We start from the raw sequence: 17,246 nt of genomic DNA, 5'->3' as shown, positions 1-17,246 counted from the left end.
TAAATGGAGCTCAGCCGCCCCGCCGTTTATCCCGTGAAGATTAATGAAGAAAAAAAGTGACTTTATTTGGAAACAATAAAATTTAAGGGAAACAATAAATAAAAACTTTAAGAGTAAAATAAATATTTAAAACAGTGACATCAGAAAACAAGATTGCTTTGTTGCAAAACTCTATTTTGTATTATGAGCAGAAATACAAAATACATACAGCAATTGTAGTGTTCATAGTAACGTGTGTTTCTTATCAATGAAAAAAAAACCTTTAGATAAGAAAATCGCCATATTGGTGTATTGCTATGTAAAATGTTAGAAAAACATATCTAACAACTGCAAAACACTGTAATCCAAGTCTTGTGATTGAAGAATTTGCATATGCAAAATGTTTGGAAATTAAAGACGTTCAAACAAGAAACTCCAGAACAAAAAGGGTTAAAGCAAGAAAAACTATCGATCATAATGCTCAAAAATAAAACCGGAGAAGGCAATACTTCAATATACCACAAGGTGGCGCAGGTGGACAAGACAATGTAACAACAGCCCTCCAAGAAACACATGAAAACTTCAGAAATTGCTGAACAGTCACATTAATGACCAAAAAAAAAACAAAACACTCCTTTACAAAAAAATTAAAACCTGTATCCCAACTTTAAGCCCTTTTCTCCCGACTTTAATACGATATGTAGCTTAAATTTAACAGTAAACATGTCCAAGTTGCTCCATAAAGACCCCATTAGTCATGATGATCAGGATTAGTGTAAGCAGCAACAACATAGTATTCAAAAACATGCCGGGTGTTTTTTTTCCCATTAATCTGATGATGTAGTGTGATTTATAAAGCAGTTTTTACCTGAGTGGGGTCAACGTGGTAAATTATGCATTACGCCGACCGTTTCAAAAGTCAGGCGTGTGACATTTGTGCATCCTAAAGTGAGAGATAACACCTATGCAAAAGGGTCTGTTTTTTTCTGTTTAGTTTTTTTACATTTGCTTAATTCCACATGAGTACGCATCATTGTTAGGCATCTGGTGGGAAATGAAGATGAATGACAAAGAAAAAAAAGATGCAAAGAGACACATCCAAACAAAACGTGTTGCGACAGGTGAACTCGGTCTACAGGTTTCTAATCCACCTCACTGTGGGAAAGAACAAGATTAGGTAATTTCTCATCAATACAACGTTAGTCATTCTCTAAACACTGAGTTTTTAAGATACTTCAATAACCTGCATAACGGTTAACTGAAGAATGTGCTGAGTGGGAATTGTTCTCTAATGGAAATGGAAAGCAATCCCCTCATTGATCTTTCCTTTGAAATACTAAAGTAAGCATGCTCTCAGAGTAATGAATAAACAAAAAAAAAAGACCGTCGGGTATCATTGTACAAAGGGAGGCCAGAACAGAACACAAAGGCCCTCTTTCTGGACTATTTTTGGAAGAGTGGGCTTTACTAAATAAATAAAGGAAGGAAGAAAAACAGCCATCATGTGCAAGGAAAAGGAAATATGGCAAGGATATTAAAGCAAAGCACCCAAAATAACAGGTCCACATGGACTGCTTCAGCCTCAGGGGGATTTCAATATTCAATAACTTAACACTTAAAAAAACAAAGATATCCGACATCAAAGCAAATTTTTAAAAAAGGGGGATAAAGTCTTTATAAAGAGAAACCAACATAATGAAAACCCAGCCGAATTATAACAGCTGCAGAGTGGCTAAACGTGGCGCAGGGGGAATGGCTTCCCTCACAGACAAAAGGTATGGAAATATAGTGGTGCGAGGACAAATAAGGCATTTCAACACTAAAATATAGATGTAGTGTTTATAGAGTTTCTATCAGAACGTCAAGAAATATCAAGAAGATATTTGAGCCAGACGCTGCAGCAGAGTGGAGAACCCAGCCGCTTGCTGGGAGAGCTCATTGACGCGGTCCACCATCTCCTGGGTGGCAGATACTGACGGATAGTTTTGTGCTGCTCCCTTTGTTGCCACGACGACCGCCTTCAACGATTGGCAGAGTCTCCCTCCGGAAGTTGTGATCTGAAATGGGAGGCGGTAAAGGTCAGTCACCAAGACATCTGTTCTTCGTTCAGTAAAAAAAAAAGTGTTAGACTGGATGATCTAGAGAAATGCCAGGAGCTCAATGCCTACCTTGGCCCGGAGGTCGGCGGAGGTCAGGAGGCGGGACAGAGTGTCCCCGATGAACACCAGCTTGTGCGCGGTGACAATGAGGCTCTTCCCCCTGGCGACGAAGACGCGAGGCGGTTGGTTCCCCTGTACGCTGCTGTAGAGCACATCAATGGCGTCTGCCAGGCAGGAAAGGTGCGCCAGGCTCTGGGAGGAGTAGAAGGACAGCAGCTCCGAGTCCTCCAGGGAGAGCGTCACCGGCAGAGGAGGCGACGGAGTCAGCTGTTTGGAGAAACGCAACAGAAACTGAATGGAGGAGCACATTTCTAACCAATTCCACCTGCAAATATCATTTACACCCTTTGAACTTTGTCACATTAAAGCTGCAAGCCGTTATGTATTTTATGTTTTTATATTTATTTATTTATTTAGGAGAAAGTTAAGAACTCATGGATTGAAAATTATTAACAAATAATCTAAACAAATAATACATCTCTATTCAGCTTCATTTACTCTTAAGTCACAATATGCATGCATTTTTATTCTTGAATTAACCATGAGGACCAAGCAATGCAACAGGCAAGTTGGGGAGGAAGTTATGTAGATTAAAGCTGGGTTAGGATATAAAAACATCCTCATAAAAAATGCTAAACAATTGTTTTAACATTCTAATTAGCCATCCCATTAGTAAAACATAGTGCTAACAGCCTTATGCTTTGGGGGACTGTTTCCTGCAGGGCCAAAGAAGGTGTTCAAAAACTGGGCGGCATTTCACGCCCTTACACTGCTCCTTGAAATCTACTGTCCTAATAGTTTTAGACGCATCCCCTCCCCTAACACAGCTGAATCAAATTAATGGCTCATTAACAGGGCTTTGCCAAACTTTGATGACATGCTGAAGAAGTAATCAGTCATTTAAATTAGCTGTGGGGTAGAGCAGGACTGTAGTTAAAATCTGCACAACAGTAGATCCTGAAGATCAGTTGGCGACCCTGATCTAACAGGATAATGACCCTAAACGTAGGAACCTTTAAATAAATCCATTTGATCAAAATATGTTTGTGTTTTCTGGGACAAAAATCCAGATTTCTAAGCACGGTTAGATGTTTGTGGCAGCAATTCAAAATGGATGATCCCAGGTGCTATCCATCCATTGTAACTGAGCTTCAGCTATTAGCTGTAATTAAAATAAGAGAAAAAAATAGAATAAAAAACAAGCTAATTTTGGCTGTTTTGGCTGGAAATACAATAATCAAGAAACAAAACAAAAAAAGAAAGAAACATTTTCCATTTCTAATGTCGAAAAATAAATAAGTAAATAAACTTCTCCCTCAATTGTATGGTTATTAGGGACATCCAAAAATTGGGGCATTACTGAAAAGGATGGCCACAAAACAGCAGAGCTATGAAGTACCACCATCAGTACCACTCTGGACCAGGAAGTAACGCGACAGCTTCAAGGCACTCCACCAGATCTTTATAGCTTTTCAACACAATATATTTTTATATTGACAATGAAATGGCTAAATTGGCAAAACTAATTATAAATACAAAACTTCTGACCAAAATAAATGGTGAACAAACTCTCTTTATGCTGGCTGTCAAGATTGATTCTGTGTCAAAGCGAAAACAAAATGGATGTGGAAGGGGGATGCTGAATTGGAAAAGGTTATCTAAATTTATTCTTTTTGTTTTTTTCTCTTTTTTTGTTTGTTTTAAAACTGAAAAACAGATAACGGCTGTTCTCTTTTTCCCCAATAGGGGATCTAAAGACAAAAAGGGGCTAATTTCAATTAAGTTTATATTCTATTTGAAAAAGAAACTCAGGAAACTTTTTTCCAAATCTGGATTTGCCATTACAAAACCTACCGTAAATCTCATGGCCAGCATGTATACAGACCTTCGACAAATTATCAACTTAAGAAAGCCACACTTTTCAGTTTTTTATCTGAAAGCAAAAAAAAAAAAAAAAGAAGCCTTTTCAAATCTCTCCACGCCTCTGCTGCTTTGGTTTCTGGTACATTCATTCAAGCTTCACGTCTTAACTTGGCCAAATTCGGATGATTTAGGAGGAGAATATTTTGCATGTCGCTCTTGTAAATTTACCTCACCTTTACTTCATTCTAATTCTTGGTAACTCTTTTCGAATCATCCCAACGGACTAACCCAAAACAACACTTGCAGACTGAGACTGAACAACAGAAAGGGAGCAGAAGAAAAAGAAAAAGAGTCAGATCCAAAAGTGGGATCAGCCTAGTAAATTATTCATGTTGAAGCAAGGCTACATGGCATACAGCCCCAATGATGTCACTTTCACTTTTTTTTTTTTTTTATTAAAGCTCAACTAAGATTTTTTAAGCCACACATATTTATTGGAAACTGCTTCAAACTGTGAACAAAGAATATCAGGGAGGTTTACTTCACTTAAATGGAAATCAGCTGCAGAACTTTTCCTCTACATCTCAGATGTAAGTGCAGCGTTGGAGAAGCAGTACATCAAAACAAGAAGCTCTGCTGAAGGAAGAACTGTGCTTTCTGTCACTTATTGTCCTGAGAGCCTCCTTCCTATGTGAGGCCAGATTGTTGAGAATTACAAGTGAACTCTTGTTTTTGGCCTGAGCTGCCATGACAAGGGAACCCAGCGAGCGGCAGGAAAAATGCAGACTGCTGCACTGAAGACGTGACTTCAGCTTGTTGCAGTACAACAAGACCTCAGAGTCAGACGCTGGACGCTCAGAAGAAAAAAAATGGTGACAGTTTATAATGTTTGTATGCAGCTATTCTGTCTTTTTTAAAACACTGCAATCAACAAGGGCTGCAGAAGCCAGTGCAAAGCAAAGTGATGATGGGGGGATAAACATAGCGAGTCTGCTTTGGGAAGCAAACAGCTACGGAGAGCAGGATTAATGAGTCACAGTGCTTAGTAGTAAACAGAGCGCGCTGTCAAGTCAGAGTGAATAAGTGACTTGTCCAAGCGGAGCTGCTGTTTGTGCTTTAGCGCTACACAAATCATGGCTGACAGCAAGCAGAGAGTGACACAACAGGCCCAGGTACAGTCACGGGAAAAAGAAAGCGCACTTCAATCTTAAGAGGTTCACATAACAGAGAAGAAACTAGAATTTCAGGTTTATTTAAGTTGCCTCAACGGCAGAAAAAGTAGCAGCCAGGTACTGCTGATCATTGATCAACAGGTGTGAACAGTTTTCTAACACGGCGTCAAGAAGCAGCTGTTGCTGCTCATCAGCCTGGGCGGAGATAAACCGCTCTATGGTGGGAAACATGTCAGACAGCTGCCAATCTGCCAAGGAAGCTCACCCCAAGATTAAACTGTGTAAAGCTCAGAGAAATTGGTAAAAAAAATAAAATAAAAACCCATGAGAACTTCCTGTCTGAATCCACAATATGACAACATGAGGCAGAACGTGGAAAAAGAAAAAAAGGACTACTGGAACGATGTCCGTCTAACATAGGAGACGGATGTAATGCACCATGCTGTAGAAACTAAACTATCGGCACAAAACAATTCACACAAACTGTGGAGCATGTGCTCGTTTCGCAGCCACAACCTTAAGCGCCGTGTCGTCGTCAATTCTCCCATGATCCCTACTGCGTACCAAAGGATTTCACAGTCAAATGTGAGGTCAGCTGTCCAGCAGAGGATGTCTGGTCAAAACGGGTCATGCAAAAGAAGCCCTGATCCCAAACACAGCTGCCAATCTACAGCAGAGGGGCCGAAAAGCAAACGCATCAAGGTATTCAATGGCAAAGCCAAGGTCTAGACTTTAGTCTGGAGGTTTTAGATTCAACGCCGCTCTCTTTAGATCCCACACAGCGTAATAACCGAAGCTCGATGAACAGAGGAAAGGTGTTAAAGATGATTGGGCCAAGGACGTGAGGGACGGAGAGTCAGACAGGTGTTGATGCTAAAATTGTTTTCTCCTCATTTTCGTCTCGGCTTTATCTCAGTTTCTTAACGATAAGGTAGAATCTATGGTTCTAATCAGGTAATTTACCATATAACCACTCTAGAAACAGGAAGAACTTTCTTTGACTAGAGGAATACCGGGGAAATCACTCACCCTTGGCTCTCCACTTTGTCCGTTCTCGTTGAGGACCTCAGGAGGAAGATCGGGTTTACCCTGATGACATAAGAGGACAATCAGTGGCGCTGTGAATACCTTTACAGTCATTGTGGTACCAACAGCTACCAGCAGACTGACCTGCAGTTTGACATATCCAACACTGTCTCCTGTGGGTGCCGGGGGAGGGATGGGGGTCAAACCAATCCCTGCATACTCGTTACTGGGGTCGTCCTCTCCGTTAACAGGGGTCACCGTTAGGGTGATGCAGCTCTGAGCGGGAGCCAAGGGGAACATGGGCTGAGGGGTCGGGGGCAGGGGCCGCTCTTGGATCCAGCTGCCCTTGCGAGATCCCATTCCACCGCAGCATGACTTCCCATCAGCCACCGGGAGCGCAGGCAGAGGCCTGCGAGACAGAGATTCCTGCGAGGACAGACGAGGTCGCCCTTGAGCCTGTAAGAGGAGGCTGCACTCTTCGAGAGAGCGTTGGACCAGCGATAGGAGCCCCTCGGCAGGCGGAGCGTTGCCGACGGCGGATAACGCCGGAAGCAGGTCTGACAGCCGAGCCCAGGCTTGCTGAAGAGGTGGGGGAGGGTCCCCTGCATGGCTGGCTTTCCAGGTGGAAAGGATCTCAGCCAGGGAGGTAGCCAGGTCCCGTGACGACAGGGAGGAGGCCGCGCTCAGCAGCGAGTGGACAAGGTTCGACAGAGAAGCTTTCCACTGGACATCACCAGAGCCGTTACTGGAAACAGAGTGGCGGCGAGTGGAGATGGAGGAGGATGACGATGACGAATGAGGAAGGACCTCAATGGTCAGGGCGGGCATGTCGTAGATGCCACAGTCCGGCTCGGACGAGTCTTTCTGCTCTCCGCTGCTGGCTCGCTTCTCTGACCCCGGGACATAACAGGTGATGTCCTCAGTGGGGAGGCTGCCGGTGGACTCAGCCGGACCCAGAGGAATCCCTGGAAGTGTGGGGACACTGTAGACTTCGTCTTCATCTTCCTCAAGATTGATGGTCGACTTGTTCAGAGTGATTGTGGGAACATCGTAGACCTACAGGTTGAGAAAATAACAGTTTTCAAGGATTTTACCAGCAGGAAAAGGTCCAATAAAACAGAAATTTCTTGAGAAGGCGTCTGTTAATAACCTCTTACCAATAACACTAGACAAATGGGTTGGGAGAAGAATTTAAAAGCTATAACCCCGTTGTTGTTGTGGAAGAACGTTCTAACTCAGCCAAATCCACGCTAATATTTAGCAGACTATACTGTACCTCCCAGGCATTCCCCAAATCTATTCCAATCACCCTCTTATTCACATGACTACAGACCCTTTTTCAACCCATTCTAAGAATTTTATTTTTTTGCAAAAGATAAAATTTTGCTTTGGATTATTCGTGCATTTGGGCTCACTCTAAGGTCACTTAAGTGTTGTTTCCCTACTCACCTAAAATAAATGGCTTTAACACCTCAGGAGGACTGAAATTATGCATCAACACAGTGTTGGTTTAAGAATCAGAGATATCTCACCCTCTTCTAACATTTTACATAACAAAAGTAGTAATAAAACTATGCAAGGTTCGTGCTGATGTTGCATCAGGTCAATATCTGTCAAAACTTGAAGCTGCAATATTGGTATGTCTGAAAAAGTTGCATTTAATTTGTGTAATAAAACTCTTCCTCCCAGCAGTCTGGTTTTAGTTGATATGTCTTTGATATCCAACAGTCAATATGTGGAAAATGTTTTTAACACAGTAAAAATGCATGCAGTACAGTATATTTGACAGATGTTCTGCTAAAGTCTCCAATAGTTTCATCATAACCAGTCTAGTGAAGTAGGCGGGAAATTTAAATTAGCAAAAAATTTAAATATTTTGAAAAACCACGAATCTATGCAAAATTTAAGCTACTCTACTTCATAACAGTGAGAGTTCTAGATCGACTGATCGATAAATTATTATTATTAATTTTAAATGAAAATTACGAGTTTTGATCAGAGTTAAAACTTAAGTAAAACTTATTAATTCAACTGAAACAATTTAGAGTATTTCCCCCCCTTTCCTGATCCTATCTTAATACAACAAATTTTTTTAATTCTTTAATAAAACGGAATTGTATCATAATCATTGTAATTCTCGTTTAGTACTATGCCTTAATTACAGGGGCCATGACTCTAGGGGCACTGGCCCCTGTGGGCCTACACTTAGTACTGCCCCTGCTTGGGTAACAATTACTGTTTTTTTTTATACCCAATAAAATAAAACTGTATTCTACATGCAGGACTAGAAGGAGACGGACAAAAAGAAAAAACAGGGTCCAGCAGCTGGCTCACATTGCAGGCTAAGATTAAAGGGGAGGCCACTGTGGTCAGGGTGGTGGTGGGACACCCACGGCATGGCCCTCACACATGGGTGTGACTGGGGAGAAAATAGTAACAACATTTGGACTGGATAGACAGGCTTCCCCAGCAGACAGAGACAGGTGTGGCCTCGCCTTGTGGGGGGGAGGAGGACGTAGGGAGACAGACCAATGGTGGAATGTGGGAAGAAATAGTGGCCGGGTATATGATAGGCATCTCTTGCATTCATGACCCACTGCACTTGTATAGACATGAATTCCAGAGCAGAGTCACCGCTTCCAGAAATTTCTAAACTAATGACTCCAATAAATGAAACCAAGTATGAGAAACATGAACGAGACAAAACTCTAAGTTAAACTTTCTTAAAAGTACAATTGATCAATAAGGAATCCAATCAAAAACCAAAAAAGTTAATTGATAGTTTATTTTTTCTTAGCTGATATAAACCAAACAAACCGATTTTTATATTTGACACCAAGGCTGCTGTTATTTAGGATAGAACAAGATAAGTTAGATTGGTAAAGTCTAACTTCAAGGTCGGATCCGGAAACAAGACTGTAAGAATGCATGGATCAGTCGGCCAGAGATCCAGATAGGGAATAGACAACCGTTTAAGAGAAAAACAATGATTTTTCATTTATTCATTAAATGTATAAAGACTATAAGAACATTATGCCCACGGTCTATAAACAGATCAACATCATACGGTTTACTGTGGTTTTCCTTACGTAATAATAATAAATAAAAGCTAGTTCCTTCATGTTCTGCTGCATAACCTCCATTACTTGTTGAATTTAGTATGAAGGCGTGAACTGATTGAACCAACCGGTTATATTATTCAACTGGTATCAGGTTCCTTTAGGGGTTACCCAAAAAAAAATAAAAATCCTGCTGAGGCAAAAAGCAGGTAAAAAAAAAATTAAATTAAAACAGTGTTGGCGGTCATATAACAAAATTGGTGCATCTCTAATAACTTGAGGCAAGTTAACTTAGAGTCAGAGTAAGAGAAAAATAAATATCAGTGCATTAGTTAGAATTAACTTGAAATTAGACTTTCCATTGTTTTAGAGTTTTTTTTTTTTTCTTATCAAAGACCAAAATACCACTTTCAAAAGTAAAATATCATGTATAATTTTGAAAAAACTTTTAGATCCACACTAAAACAAACAAAAAAAGTCTCTTGTGGGTAATTGGTAGATTTACAGCCATCAGAATTAAACCCACGCTCTTTGGTGAACATTTGGAAACTTCATCAGGTCTGGGCTGGTCTGAGGTTCCCATCACACGATTTCATACCATCAGACATGCCATTTTTCAGAAAATCATTCTCAACTTTTTTTTTTTTTTTATAAATAGGCTACATTTATTTCAAATATAATAACCAGAGCATTAATAACGCCTTATCTACAGAGGTGCTACTTGTGATTTTCATGTGCAGAAACATTTCCAAACAGCTAAGTTTGCTTGAAGCATTCAATACGCTACAGCTTACTAGCTGTCGGCAGCAACATGTGGGGGAGGGGTAGAGTCGTAGCTTTCTGTAAGGCTCATATGGTCTCAGATAATTCAGGTCCAACAAAGACACTCACTCTGGATTTTCATAAGAATGAATTTAAACCACAAGATCAACATAAATGTTTTTTTTAGCTTCTGGTTCAAGGGCCACAGGGCCTTCTACATGTAGAGATAAAGGTAAGACTAGACTACAGGACTCAACCCGATTGCATTTTCAGATTTCCTCCAAAACACTAACATCTTTGTCTGCTCTTTTAAGACACAGAACAACACACTAGCAATAAATAACTGCTTTTACCTCTGTCTCGGGGTCAACTTGTGATTGGACGCTCCGAGGGGTGTCATAAATGCCGTCAACATCCTCTGTGCAAGCAGATGGGACCGGCTGCTGCCACCTGCCACTGGGAAGGGTGTCATACACCTAACATGGCAGCAGAGGACAACATGTTATGACTGTGGATCAGCATGAGATCATCCATCATGATGTTGGAAAAACATCAGCTGTAATGTTGGATGGCTGGAAGCAGCATCATCCGGGGTTTAGGGCGCCGCCATACCTGCTCAGCTGCAACTTCTGAGCAATCCTGCTTTTCCCCGGCTTGATTCTGCACGCCGCCGCTTCTGTCCAAGCCGTTGCTCTTCTTTTCGCCGTTACTCTGAACAGTTCTGGTTTGCTTATCCTTTTGCTGCGGGCTTGCGGGAATTTGCTGAGTTTTCGATTTGGAAGCGGTCGACGAAGGTGTCGTTTGCTGCGCGTCTTTCCTGGTGACCCCCCTCACGGGTGGTGCTGGCGGAGGGGGTTTGCGGGCAAAGCTTGGCGACCCTAAAGCCTTAACCTGCCCTGCTCGGATTAACAAAGGGGATCCCCGGTGACTGGCAGTGGCAGGTTTGCCCCTGGCGGCAGCAGGGTTTGGGGGAACACCCTTGAGCAGGGGGCGGGGAGACGCTGGGGTGGGGGTCAGCGGAGATGGGTGCTGGTGGGCCAGGACTGTTGCGGGCGGTCGTTGCATGTTTGATCCGACAGGGCTGGGTGTTTGATACACTCCAGGTTGGTCCTTGTTTGTTTTAGGCTGAGGGGTTCCACTGATCCCAGCGGTTCCATTAGCAGAAAGAGCGCTGGTCACCCCACCGCCTGTCGGAGACTGATAAACCTCGTCAGTTGCAAGCGGTGTCCCTTTGGGCACCAAGTAACAGTCATCGGATTGTTTTTCTCTTGGGACGAGGTACGTAGTGTCCTCTGGTTCATCTGTAGCCCTAGGCAGTCCGCAGGGGGAAAGGTAAACAGACTCCGAAGCTATGAGAACTCCAGGCTGCCTTGCATGCAGAGCTGCAGAAGGCATGGGGCTTAGTGGTTTCTGGTAAACAGTTCCAGACATTTCGGAGCCCCGCCCCCTTAGAGAAGGAGATCTCGGTCGTCCTGCCGCCCCGATATCCCAGTCCGGTCTGGGGCGGGTGCCAGAACTAGAGTGCGAGCGCGGCCGGCCAGCCTCCACTTTGCGTAGCTCTCCGGTGCGAGTGGCAACCCCTCCACCGGTGGGGGGCGGGGACAGGTAAACCCCGTCTGCATCGGCCGTGCTGCTGCCGGCGACGGTCCGCGCCAAAGGCAGGCTAGGGGACAGGTACACAGCGTCGTCCTTTGGTCCGGTACTAGATTCAGAGCCCGGCGGGGGGGCAGTCTGCAAAACTTTGAGGCGGTTGGCGGGAGCAATACCCTGTTTGCCATGTAAGGAGCAGAGCCACCACCCTGGCCCGTTGTGCTCCTGTTCGAGAACCATCAAGATGTCGCCTTTCCGGAAAGCCAGTTCTTCTGGGCTTTCTGCAGTGTTGTCATACAGCGCCTTTGCCAAAACCGTCTGAAAAAAGAAAAGAGGAGGAAAGATGTTTGAGGCCTTCAACACTTATTAGTTCACCAATTAAAACATCATTTTAATATACAGCCTACAATGAAACCGTTTAGGATAATGTTTTCACCCCAACAAATAATTAAACTAGCGTTTATTACCATATTTAGGTTCTCAGTTCATACCCAACTTTTTTTTATGGGTGGGGTGAAAGGACGACAAATTATTTTAAATATATGTTTATGTTCCTTTAAGGTTGTAAGAACACATATTCACGTCCTGCCAGACTCCATCTTTTAGTTTGATAGGGGTCATGATCTATGATCTATGAACCATGAATACTGCGTACAATAAAATCCTCACACTAATTCAGACATGGGCGGTTCTAGATGGGGCCAACAGGAGCCAGTGGCCCCTGATCTAAAAAAAACAACAAAAAAACTGCAAAAAATGACGATGCAGCAACTTTTTTTTTTAAATAATGCACAGTATGTGTATATTACCTTGACGTAAGCAGATAGATACGAAAATTTGTTGATGGAATAACATGATCAAAAAAAAGAAACAACCATTATCTTATTTCAAGTGCACAGAAAAAGGCCATAACTGATTTGTCTCTTGGTCTAATTTGCTAATTCATCTTTAAAATGCGCTTGAATTATTTAGAGATTACAGGTCTGTGCCTTACTTAATAAACTAAAGCGTGCTCTTCCTCTGTTCTTTTTTTGTGTGTTTTTCTTTGTCCCAATAAAAGAAAAAAGAAAAAAAAAACACTGACTCCACCGGGGCCTGTTGGTAAATTTTATCTAGAACTGCCACTGTTACTATCTCTTGTTTAATCCTTTATCAGCGCAAGAAAAGTGCAGAGAAACTGGATTGCAACCGTCTGGGGTTTCAATTTGGTCACATGTTTTTTAAAAGAAGAAAAATGCACGAGGATAACAGAAAGCATAAAAATCTGTAGGCAGGGTTGGCAGCTCCCAACCTTGTTTAACATGTTGGATTAGCACATGAAGGCTCTTTTTTTCTGATCTTATTTCAAATTGCGATCAACTAACAACGATATCAGCTGCTCAGAACATGAAGAAAAACACAAACGATCAACCACAGGGCATTTAAATTAAAATATCAAACAAAGAAGAAAAACAAATCACCATGCTAGGTGGAAAATCATGGTAAGCATGTTTTATTTAAAAGCAAGAAATGGCATAAAGTGGGGGAAGAGACCCAGTGTTGTACTGCAAGGAAATGGAGAGCAAAACACACTGAATAGTAAAGAGCTCAGGAGATCCAAATGAAAAATCCAAATCCCCATCTTGGTCAGTAATGATGGCCAAAAGAGAAAGAGGAAGCAGTCGGAGGTGGATCAATGATCAAATGGACAAGAGCTTAATGGTAATGAGCAAGATGAGAGGCAGGGGGAGGGGATGAGAGGCACATCTGTCCCTTGCTGTTTAGGGTTTAATTGCCAACCCAAAGTCAGAGAGTCAGGCCCCCCCTTTCATTTTCTAAACCAAACCCCCCCTCAGGGATGGGGAGGCTCCAATGAGCCATGTGGGACCCCTCCTCCCTTCCCCTGAAAACACTAATGAAGGCAATGAGGATCCTCATAAAACATACAGAAAAAAATACTCAAAGGGAAAAAAAATGTTCATCAGCTTCAATGTATTCACTACTGATCTATAAACCACAATTAGATTAGAAGTTTTAAGGAAGGTAATAAATGTACTTACAGAGACAGACATGACTCCAAACTCATCAGATATCTGTGAAATCTAAGCGTTCAGCCCATCCATCCATCCATCCATCCATCCACGCTCATCACATCAGATCCTCCCTCCTGATGTTGACGGGCAGCTGGGAGACTGGCTGCCGGGGCACAGCTGGCTCTGGGCTGGACTCATCTCAGCGCTCCGGGCTGCCTCCACCTCCGTTTTCAACGCGGATCTCCTGCAATCCACGAACAAACCCTCGATCACGCTTTGATGAGAGACAACAAACCGAGAAACCAAACCGGTCCGGCCGCCTTAAAAAAATATAAAAATCACACACCTCTAATAAATAAAAACGTGCCCACACTTTACGTTAACCCTGACATACTGCATTTTAAAGCATTAAAACAGCTTATATAACCTTAATAAACGGCGTGTTGAATCTGACATCAGCAATAAATATAAATTCAAGCGATTAGGAGCCGTTAAGGCGATAGTAAACCGTAGCGAGGCCTAGCATTAAACACTAACCGTCTGGATTACACTCACTATCGCTGCTAACACTCAATTCAAAACAATGGATATGGAGCAAAGCGGATAAATCAGCAGCTACTACTTTGATAATCGCTTGCATCGTAGTTTTAAAAATTTAAATTAAATACCTTGCATGAGCCCTATCAATACAGATCCCATCGACGTAAAGCTTTGAGAGGGATATGTGAGAAATCGCTTCTTTCCAGGCGTGAAAATCTATGGCCATTCGGGTTCGATGACGTAGGGGTGGAGACGACGTAAAAGCGTCCTACGTAAACCTCTCCGCCATATTGTGAGAGGCTTTTTTCTTTTCTTTCTTTCTTTATTTTTTTTCTCCTCTTAACTAACTGATAGCTATGCTATGGCCACCCAATCTATCTGTTAATGGAACATCAATCACTGACCAACAATTCAATAACCGCACAATTAGGAATTGTTTAAACGAAACTTTATTCCCGGGGAAAATAAACAAAAATAAAATGAATCAACTTAAACACTGAGAACTCTTTATCTAAAACTCCCCATACATCCAAAAGCTAAAGAAACTTATTTTAAAATTTTATTGCAATTTACCCCTCAAGAGAACTACTGAATTTTTTAATATTGATGACAATAAATGCTCATTCTGTGAAAGGGATATAGAATCAATAGATTTCTATGGACGCAATCAAACCAAAACATTTTGGAATTGCTTCGAAACATGGATCAAATCAAAAATTGCACTTCTTGAATCTATTTCTAGAGATATGGTAACTTTTGGAATATTATTGAAAAACAAAACAACAGAACTCTGTTGTGACTAAATTTTGTGTTTAGCAAAATTCTTTAATAATAAACAAAGAGTGTTGAGATTATCCCCAATCTTTAAAGTTTTTTTTTTTTTTTTATCCGAATTCAAGTTATATTTGAAATCTCTTAAATGTATCAAATCATACGAATACCTGACTGAAATACTGATGGGTTTGCCCACTGATGTTCAACAAACCTAACATGAATCCCCTTGTTGTCATGTTAGTAGTCATTTCATTATTATAAGGCATTCCTTTTATGTATTCTTTTTTTTCCTTATCAGCAATGCCTTGTACTTCCATTTTTGAAATCTGCCTCTACTATGCCTTCCACAGATTTGTACTGTTGCTATTGTCTTACTTGTTTGTACTTACTTTTTAAATAATAAAGTTAAAAATGGACCAACTGTGCCATATCTAAAAATAAATACTGAAATAAATAAATTGCTCTGTAAATAAATAACCATTCAATTAATTGCCCCCAAAAATACAATAAACAAATTCATGTAGGTAGAAATTAAATTATACAGTGAGACAAAGTATATCTCTTTAAATTAGCTTCTATATTTATTCGCCTTTGTAATAATTATCTTATTTAATTATTGTCCATTATAATCTTCAACTTTATTTATTTATTACTTATTTTTTTAAACTATTTATTTATGTGCATGATATAATATTTTTGTCTGTTTTATTCTGCCTTTGTATTTTTTTTTACCCACTATTTATTTCTGCCTGTCATTTTTACTTTTCTGTATGCATTTCTGCCTCATTATGCAAATGGGAGGGCAGTGTCTTACAGAGTCAACTCTGTGAGGCTTAATACATTTAATTTCTATCAAACTTAATATTGAAACTTTTGAAACTTTGAAACTCACAGATTTATTGACATTTGAAACTCACAGATTTATTGTACAAAAAGATGTTTTTCAATAATTAAAAGCCATCAATAACACTGCAAAGACAGGGTAGAAAAATATGAAAAAGTGCTCAGTCTCGAGAAACGCATATGGTTTATATACAGATGTAGATAAATAAATAAATAAATGTAATAAATAATTGCACATAAATATATATTGTCGATCAGTGATTGGAATATGGTTTGAGATGGCACAAGAGAAAATAACAGTGCATGTCAGAGTTCAGAATACTTATACCTCTTGAAAAAAAAGCTGTTCTTTATTCTCTGTGTCCACTGATCAGGCCTGAAATCTGGAAGTAGTGATGGACTCAGATGTAAATCTTCAGGGGCACATAAAGTACCAAAGATGGCCTTCTATCACTCTAAGAACATTTCCAGAAGTAAATGACTCAGTGAGATCTTGAAAACCTAATTGACTCTTTATCTTTAGTCGAACTGACTAGTACAATTGTTTCCTAACAGGTGAGTCAGTCAGTCAACTAAAGTTGATCCAGAATGCTGCTGCCTGTGTCCTCACTAAGACTAAGAAAGTAGAGTGCATCACCTAATTTCCAATTAATGACTTACTGCCATTGCATCAACTGCCTAAACCTCTCCAGTCTTCTGGGTTAAATCTAATCAGCATATCCAGAAACAGAACCAGAGTAGAGAAGCAGCATTTAGTTATTATGCTCCACTAATCTGTAGCAAACCTTCCAGATACTATAACAATGTTGAAACCTTCTTCTCTCTCTTTAAACCATTGATAGAATAAGCTTAAGTTTGTTGTCTATCTTACCTGTGTTTGATCCCATGGTAATACACCTACCATGACAACGTTGCCAAGTAAACAACACTTTCTGTGATGCGAGGCAAAGCAATTCTTTCTGCTCAAAGCCGCTCTATTTGAACCTAATCTGCAGAGGGAAAGCAACTATTCTACTTTTGGCTAATGTCACAAAAATGTGTTTTTGCACTGCAATAGGCCTCGGATTTGTTCATCCTCCTTTGGAAGAGCCTAATTACTGGAGGCGCTATGATTTCCATACTGCAGCAGCTCAACGACGACACAACAAAATGGCAAACAAGCAAATGGTGAGAGGTGGTGTTTCAGTGAAAGCAAGCATCTTTTTTATAGGTTTGAAAAATATTATTAGAAAGCAAGTAATATTACATGATGGTTGCTCTGTAATGCCAATATTTTTATTCAGTTGACTTTGAAAGACTAAGAAAAAAAAAAAACATGATATAGAACCTTTAAAGCAACACTGCTTAACTTTTAGCCACTGTAATTTCCATATTTCCATGTTTAGTGCCTTGAAAAGAAACCGGCAACATTGCTCTGCTGCAAAAATTCAAGTCTTTCTTCATGATATTAAAATCTCATTTCATAGT

At 40.8% G+C, this 17,246-nt stretch overlaps 1 protein-coding gene across 2 annotated transcripts; it reads right to left on the bottom strand.

Moving 5' to 3' along the window:
* Positions 1-137: 137 nt before the first annotated feature.
* On the bottom strand, positions 138-14,399 carry LOC107102486 (embryonal Fyn-associated substrate-like). 2 transcript variants are annotated; one of them, XM_015401814.1, is made up of 8 exons: positions 14,291-14,399; positions 13,650-13,866; positions 10,633-11,928; positions 10,374-10,496; positions 6,344-7,255; positions 6,203-6,262; positions 2,148-2,405; positions 138-2,036 (listed from the first exon to the last, which is right to left on the bottom strand). In XM_015401814.1, the coding sequence occupies exons 2-8, from the start codon at positions 13,659-13,661 to the stop codon at positions 1,851-1,853; spliced, it is 2,847 nt and encodes a 948-aa protein (XP_015257300.1). In that variant the 5' UTR covers positions 13,662-13,866; positions 14,291-14,399; the 3' UTR covers positions 138-1,850. The 2 variants fall into 2 exon arrangements, with proteins under 2 accessions (XP_015257300.1, XP_015257301.1); XM_015401815.1 differs by having other exon boundaries at positions 13,650-13,896; positions 14,291-14,379.
* Between the last annotated feature and the right edge of the window lie 2,847 nt (positions 14,400-17,246).

This window comes from Cyprinodon variegatus, unplaced genomic scaffold, assembly GCF_000732505.1.
Source record: "Cyprinodon variegatus isolate N-32 unplaced genomic scaffold, C_variegatus-1.0 Scaffold1262, whole genome shotgun sequence".
In the NCBI taxonomy this organism is placed as follows: domain Eukaryota; kingdom Metazoa; phylum Chordata; class Actinopteri; order Cyprinodontiformes; family Cyprinodontidae; genus Cyprinodon; species Cyprinodon variegatus.
Note: the sequence above shows the minus strand (reverse complement) of the source record. Positions and strands in the feature narration are given on the sequence as shown.

Excerpts from the sequence above, each read along its gene's own strand:
- LOC107102486 (XM_015401814.1), bottom strand. Across the intron at positions 10,497-10,632 it reads CAGAAGTTGCAGCTGAGCAG|GTGTATGACACCCTTCCCAG; the intron begins GTATGGCGGCGC and ends CTGCCATGTTAG. Across the intron at positions 2,037-2,147 it reads CCGCCGACCTCCGGGCCAAG|ATCACAACTTCCGGAGGGAG; the intron begins GTAGGCATTGAG and ends CTCCCATTTCAG.